General features: G+C 43.5%; 1 protein-coding gene across 1 annotated transcript; it reads left to right on the forward strand.

Moving 5' to 3' along the window:
• The first annotated feature begins 855 nt into the window (after window positions 1-855).
• Window positions 856-5,602, forward strand: LOC136578937 (uncharacterized). The gene is made up of 2 exons (XM_066579142.1): window positions 856-1,542; window positions 2,255-5,602. The coding sequence occupies exon 2, from the start codon at window positions 2,844-2,846 to the stop codon at window positions 4,812-4,814; it is 1,971 nt and encodes a 656-aa protein (XP_066435239.1). The 5' UTR covers window positions 856-1,542; window positions 2,255-2,843; the 3' UTR covers window positions 4,815-5,602.
• Window positions 5,603-7,685: the final 2,083 nt, after the last annotated feature.

Below are 7,685 nucleotides of genomic sequence, written 5' to 3' on the forward strand. Positions count from 1 at the left end.
TAACTCTTGGAGAGCAGGTATTTTTTTCCCCAATTAAGGAAAGCAAATGGCGAACCCAGCAGTAAAGCGTAGCTGGCTGCGTATGATTTAGCAATGTTTTTCACGCAGCTCACACGTCTCCACAGGCGTAAGGACGGACACAGGCTGGACAAATAGATTTCTTTTCAGTTTTTTCCCACCAACAGGCAGCACTGCGTATATTCTATGAATAATAACTGTGTTGTGGCCCTGCCTATACAATTCTTTCCCTGCAGTATCAATGGAGGGTGCAATGCTCTGCAGAGGCGATTTTGAGAAGCCCAAAAAAAATGCAGCACAGCCAACAGCAGCCTGGACAGTACTGCACACGGATAAATATGGCCCTAGAAAGGACCGTTGAGGTTCTTGAAGGCTACACTCACTCCTAACACTCTCCCTGCCTATGCAGCACTTCTGTCCCTAATGCCAGGTGCAACGGTCTGCAGAGGCGATTTTGAGAAAGAAAAAAAAATCCCACTGCTAACAGCAGCCAACACACAGCTATCAGTGGCCCTAATAAGGACCTTTGGGGGGTCTTGAAGCCTACACTAACTACCAATTCTTTCCCTACAGCAGCTCCGGTATAAACAGCACTGTCCCTCATCTAACTCACACCGCATCTGAGGCGAGCCGCGGGAGGGGCCGACTTTTATATTAGGCGAACACCTGATCTCGCCAGCCACTCACAGCAGGGGGGTGGTATAGGGCTTAAACGTTGCAGGGGGAAGTTGTAATGCCTTCCCTGTCTTTCAATTGGCCAGAAAAGCGCGCTAACGTCTCAGGGAAGGAAGTGAAAGTAACCAGAACACCGCATGGTGTTCGTCACGAATAACGAACATCCCGAACACCCTAATATTCGCACGAATATCAAGCTCGGACGAACGCGTTCGCTCATCTCTAGAGAAGACCGGACTGCGCAAGCGCGTCTAAAAAAGCAAGCTGCCAGCGAATTTAGACGGAACCATGGAGACGAGGACGCTAGCAATGGAGCAGGTAAGTGGAATAACTTCTGTATGGCTCATATTTAATGCACGATGTATATTACAAAGTGCATTAATATGGCCATACGGAAGTGTATAACCCCACTTGGTTTCGCGAGACCACCCCTTTAATCTCTGGCTTGTTGAACCCGGCTACTCTTCTTCCAATTGAGTGTCCTGGTTCAAAGGGGGGAGGGGGAGGCATAGGTGACCTAGGTATTGCAGATCAGCTATTTTTAAATTTTTTGCAACAAGATTCTGATCTATTTGAAATAGAATATCAGCATGATTGTCTAGCATTGATGCAACAAGAAAATTCATTAAAAAAAAAACAAAAAAACAACTGTTATTGGAACCCACTGTTAACAATGCATATTTTGAGTTTTCTTTTGTAGATGGTATCAGGGTGAGGATTGATGACTCCAAACCGGATATGCAGAGGTCACACAACAAGATGTCCTAAACGCAGAAGCTCTGCCTCCGCATGCCCCAGTGCAAGAAGCGGAACCGAAGGCCCTCACTGGGGCGTGTAGAGTGGTAGAAGGTAAGACGGCAACTCTTTACACTGACTCTTGGAATGCATTTGGCATAGCTCATGATTACGGCCCAATAAGGAAGGCCAGACAGCTTGTTATCTCAGTAGGACAGCCAATTAAGAATGGTGCAGCGGTGCAGAGTCTCATGGAAACCCTACTACTACTACCTGGCAATGGAGAGCTCATACCGATTTCTACAATGGAGAAGCGAGAGACGACACCCTCGCCAACAGCACAGCAAAGGCAGCGGCCCTCAAGCCGTGGAAGAAAGAAGAAGAGATACTGACAGCATGAGTCAGTGATAAAAACTTTGGACTTTGATAAAAACTTTGGACTTTGATAAAAACTTTGGACTTTGATAAAAACTTTGGAAAGCAAAATTGGCTAAAAGATGGGAGCAACAGAACAGGACGGCGTATGGCGAATAATCAACAGAACTTGCCTACAGAGGTCCCTGTCCCCCATGATGGCCCAACAGAATCAAAAGCAGCAATGACGTCGACACTGAACTAGAATGGGTGACACCTAGGTTCTCTGTAGCTGCTGCATCATTTGTCCAGTTAACATGATCTTTATCATATGCGAGTCGGGATAGAAGTAAGGTGGCCATATAACACTTGCCTTGACCACTCTACCCATTTCAGAGATTGCCAATTTGACCACATTCAGCTCACACCTGTTGGGGAGTATGAATATGTGCTTGTTGTTCCTCTTTTTCAGGTTGGAGGCCCACCCTGATACTAAGGTAAATGAGCAGATAACCACACAGAAGCTCATAAATGAGGTAATCTGCAGATACGGGGCACCGGAAGTGATTAAGTCAACAGAGGTACACACTTCACAGGTGAAATAATGCAATACATCATGTCTACTTTGGGTATATGCAAGGCCTTTCACACACTCTACCATCCACAGAGTAGGGGGAAAGTAGATCCAAAAGACAATGGAGGAAATGGGCAAATTTTGAATTGAGTGTCTTCCATTAGTTTTTCTTTTTCTCCAGAGGGTACATGCCACAGTGGCCGAGTTTGGGAAATGATTCTCTTGTTAATTTTGTCATAGGTCTCTCCAAGGAATTGTCAATAACGCATTCTGTAGTCTCTGCTTCTCTCTCAGGTCCTACAGACGAGTGTCACAATCTGAAACAAGGTGACAGAGTCTATGTGAAAAAGCTTGAGAGAAAAGCCCGGTTTAAAGGTCCCTACCAGATGTTGCTCACAACCCCAACTGCAGTCAAGCTCGAAGGAAAGCCCACTTGGATCCACACCTCGCACTGCAAAAAGGCCCTGGGTCCCGGAGCACAGAACTCATGATCCTGCATATCCTTTACATGCTATGGGCAGAGTTTGGGACCTGGGCGGAAGTGGATGTCACAGTGACATTGTGGTACAATTCTTCAAACACACACGTAGCCACATATACCTTTGATTATTGTACATTAGCCCCTTGTTTTAAAGATATAACCAAGATTAGACAATCACTCAGAAGAATGAGCATGTATGGCTCAAAAGAGGTATATATATGTGTTACAGATGATTATTGGGGGACAGATTGTAAAAGTTGGGGAGCAGTGGGTTGGAATACAGGCCAGGATTGGGGATACAAGCCCCAAAGTGCTCAGGACAGGAGAGACAAAAGTGGGAGGTCACTGATTCAACGCATGACATTATCCAGGAAGGGAAAGGGTTATTACAATGAACAGACGTTGGAGTATAACATACCATTGATATTGACCATTGAGAATCCAGGGCCAGGGGATACAGGTGCCTACCTAATTGGGACATGGGGGTCATCTAGTGGAAGCAATTATCCCCTTGGTACATTCAAACTTGCAGACATGAAAGGTGACATCAGATGGACACAACTAACAAACCCGACTGAGTCAACTGATTCACCTGTTTCTGCACCTTTTGAGTTTGATACAATAGTTTCCGTCGGACACAGTACAGTGACTCATAAATTAAAACGGCTAGATGGAGTCATGGCCATAGCTAACCCTACTTTTGAGGACACTATATCCATGGAAACAGGGTTCTCCGACCACAACCTGTGGTTGGAATGGATGAAATATAGTGCAGAGACCCATAATCAAACTGATTGCTATGTCTGCGGTAGTAGTAGGCCCCATTTGGGTACGGTCCCCCTTGAACTGCCAGAGAATTATGAGAACTGTTTTATTAGCCTGTTTACCAATGTCACCATTAATGAGTCAGACTGTGAGAAGTGGAAGAAAGAATACCCCATCCTTACACAGGTGCCTCGATCGGGAGAGAAAATTACAATATACCCCGGTAATTACACTTGTTTAGTTAATTATGGCACTGATAGATTTCTGGGAAACTTCACTAACAAATATTGTGCAAAAAGGAAGAACGGTACCTGTGCCCAGAGACAAGTCCAGTCTCTAGGAGATATTTACTGGATATGTGGAGATGGCAAGATACGTAGTAGGCTAGAAGGAGACTGGACAGGAGAATGTGCCTTAGCCAAAGCCTTAATGCCCTTACACATATTATCAGTTGACCGCACAAAGGATGAGAATTCTACACCACACCGTATCAAGAGAGAAGTTAAGGTCCCAGGTGCTAGTTTTGATCCCCATGTGTACATAGATACAATAGGAGTGCCTAGGGGGGTGCCAGACGAATTCAAGGCTAGGGATCAAGTGAAGGCAGGATTTGAATCTTTGTTCACTATTGTCACTGCTAACAAAAATGTAGCCTGGATAAATTACATCTATTACAATCAGCAAAGGTTTGTCAATTACACTAGAGATGCTCTGCAGGGATTAGCTGACCAATTAGGGCCTACTGCATCCATGACGTTCCAGAATAGAATGGCCCTGGATATGATTCTAGCAGAAAAAGGTGGAGTATGTAAAATGATTGGTGAGACTTGTTGCACCTATATCCCTGATAATACTGGGCCTACAGGTAAAGTGACTGTTGCCATTAAGAAACTAACCGATTTGTCAGAGGAACTCAAGAGAAATTCCGGGGTCACAGATCCCTGGGACCAGTACTTTTCGTGGTTGAAAGGATGGCAGAAAATGCTGGTACAAGTAGGTGTGGTCCTAGGTATTGTTCTGTTAGTCCTATTGATTTCCTGTACGTGTATTATCCCCCTGATCAAGAAAAGTATGAGTAAGGGACTAGACAATGTGACACCGACATTCCCCCTGGTTGAGATAGAAGAAGCAGAAAAAGAACCGGTCCCATTGATGCCAACTACAGTACGTTATCAAAAAGATGGAGATGTGGTGGAGATGCCTGACATCTAAGACTGCGTCTGTTCCGGTCCCCTGTTTTAAAAATGTCAGTGGATTTCCCATACGCCTAGGGATAGTGTAGAAGGCCATAGGATCGAGCGAGGGCACACCCTGCGGGGTGTTAACTCGTACAGATAGAGGACATGGATACCTGAAAAACATAGTCCGGGGGGTCCATGTCCTCCTTCTGAGGTGAGGTAGGAATCACACCACCCTAGGAGTAGGGCTTTGTGGGCGGTGGGGGAACCCTGACACAGGAGGGATGACCAGGAACAGATGTGGGACGTGATGCGGGATTTTCATATTAAGTTTTTTAGGGGGGTTTGTGAGGGCATGTGTATATATTGCTGTATGTTTTCTTTTTATATCTTTATACCTGCGTGCAAATTTTATGCATTGTTTTGTGAAAAAAACTTAAATATTCAAATACGTAATATGCATCCTTAAAAAATCATATCAGATATGACAAAGAGCTTTTGCAAGGCGAAGAAGACTGTGTCTTGGGAATTACAAAAAGGGACAAGATGCAACGGCGATTAGCTTGGCAGTTTAAGGAAGTTGCAACATCTTGTCTGAAGAAAAAGGAGAAGTGTCTACTGCGACTAAGGACCATGTGATTGATGCAGCTGCCTGTCTAATTAATTTTTGCTGTGGACAGTATTATGGACATATATGATAATGCTATATATATCTGGACCAATGAGATGCTATATGCTTTGTGTTGCAACAGGAGGGGATAAAACCCTGTGTAAGCAAGTAAAGTCACTCACCATTACTCCCGTACAGGGAAGCATACCAGACCTGTGTGTGGTGTTTTTCCTTACCGTCGACCACGGGATTTTAGGGTGGGCTTTGATTGATGCTGTACTGATTTATTACCCTGACATAGTTACCTAGTAGAGCTCATCTGAGAACTGGCTACTATAGTATCACAAGATAACATCTAAAGTTCTATCTCTCTATACAAACATTCAGCATCATTTGGGATTGACCTGTAAAGAACAATGTATGGATAAAGTACAGCATTTTTTGGACTCTAAGCGAACTTTTATAGAGGGCTGATAATCACTCAAACAAGCGATTTACGGGAGACTGACGGCTTGTGTAAACACTGTAGTGGAATAAAGTACCGAGCAAGAAGTCACGCAGACGTTTCTATTTGTTTGGCTCATTGAAACAGAATGACCGAGTTCTAGCTCAGTAGAAATGGGTAGTTGACTGTCTGCAGTGAATCAGGAAAGGAGAGGGGTGGAGCAAACCCTATGGTATTAGAGGTTTTGTTCCCACATAATGTCTGGAAATCAAAAAGTCTTAGGATTGGCTGTGAAAATTGAATGAGCTCTGGAGGTCCTACCAACCAGGAGAACCCACCACCAGTAAAATAGTGGGATGGTAGGTTATATTATCCAACTTCCCTTATTGAGTGGGGTGAACCCCTTCATCAGTCACACTGGGTAGGGCTAATACATATAGAATCATAGAATGATAGAGTTGGAATGGACCTCTAGGGTCATCGGGTCCAACCCCCAGCTTAGTGCAGGATTTACTAAATCATCCCAGACAGATATTTGTCCAGCCTTTGTTTGAACACTACTATTGAAGGAGAACTCACCACCTAGCATGGTAACCTGTTCCACTCATTGATCACCCTCACTGTCAGAAAGTTTTTTTTATAATATCTAATTTGTGTCTCCTCCCTTTCAGTTTCATCCCATTGCTGTTTGGAATGATTTGTTTGTTACGAACCCATGCTGGCTCTGGTTAATTACTCCATTTTCATCCATGTACTGGCATACATGTTGTTTTAATAATTTGTTCAAATATCTTTCCCGGTATAGAAGTCAGGCTCACAGGCCTGTAGTTGCCTGGATCCACCTTCTTCCCTTTTTTGAAGATGGGGACAACATTTGCCCTTTTCCAATCTTCTGGGACTTCTCCTGTTCTCCAGGAATTTTCAAAAATTATGGCGATTGGTTCAGCAATTACTTCCGCTGCTTCCTTTTAGTATCCTACGATGTAATTCATCTGGACCTTGAGATTTGAATTCATTTAAGTTAGCTAAGAGTTCCCTCACCATCTCTCTGCTTAAATCCTTTTTTATTGCTTTTGGCCTCAATTCATTATTAGCTTTAGCTTTTCTAACACTTGCACTACCGTTTCTGCAGACCACATTATATCTTTAGATATTTCCCCCTCTTTCCATTTGATAAACATATTTTTCTTTGTCTTTAACATGTGCAAAGTTCTGTGTTCATCCATCCTGGTTTCTTAAAATGCTTCCCATTCTTCCTTGTTTTAGGAATTGTTAACAATTGTGCTTTGAGAATCTCATTTCGCAATATTTCCCAACCTTCTTGGACATTTCTGTCCTTAAGAACATCCAGCCATTGAATTCTTCCTATCCTCTTTCCAAGTTCATTGAAATCTGCCTTTCTGAAATCCAACCTTGAGGTCTGAGTTTTCTCAGGTCTTCCTCCCCTTTTTATACAAAATTCAAGGATAGCATGATCACTGCCTCCTAAGGTCCCAGCCACCCTTATTTGCTCAACCATTTCCTCCCTGTTGGTAAGAATTAGGTTCAAGATAGCAGATAAGAATTTGTTGGAACCCTTACTTTTACCTGAGAGAGATTCCAAACAAATGTCTGGATCGGTAAAATCTCCCATGATCACTATGTCATGCTTTTTGGAGAGCTTGGCCATCTGATGTAGAAAGAGTTCATCAATATCTTCTGCTTGTCCAGGTGGCCTATAGTAAATGCCTACAATGGTGTCCTTTCTGTTGTTCTATCCTTGTATTCTTATCCTTGTATTCTTACCCAAACAGTTTCTACACAACTCCCATGCTCTGAAGCTCGAATCTCTGTGGAGATGAATGTTTTCC

The sequence above is a fragment of the Eleutherodactylus coqui genome, chromosome 9 (genome assembly GCF_035609145.1).
Source record: "Eleutherodactylus coqui strain aEleCoq1 chromosome 9, aEleCoq1.hap1, whole genome shotgun sequence".
NCBI lineage: Eukaryota > Metazoa > Chordata > Amphibia > Anura > Eleutherodactylidae > Eleutherodactylus > Eleutherodactylus coqui.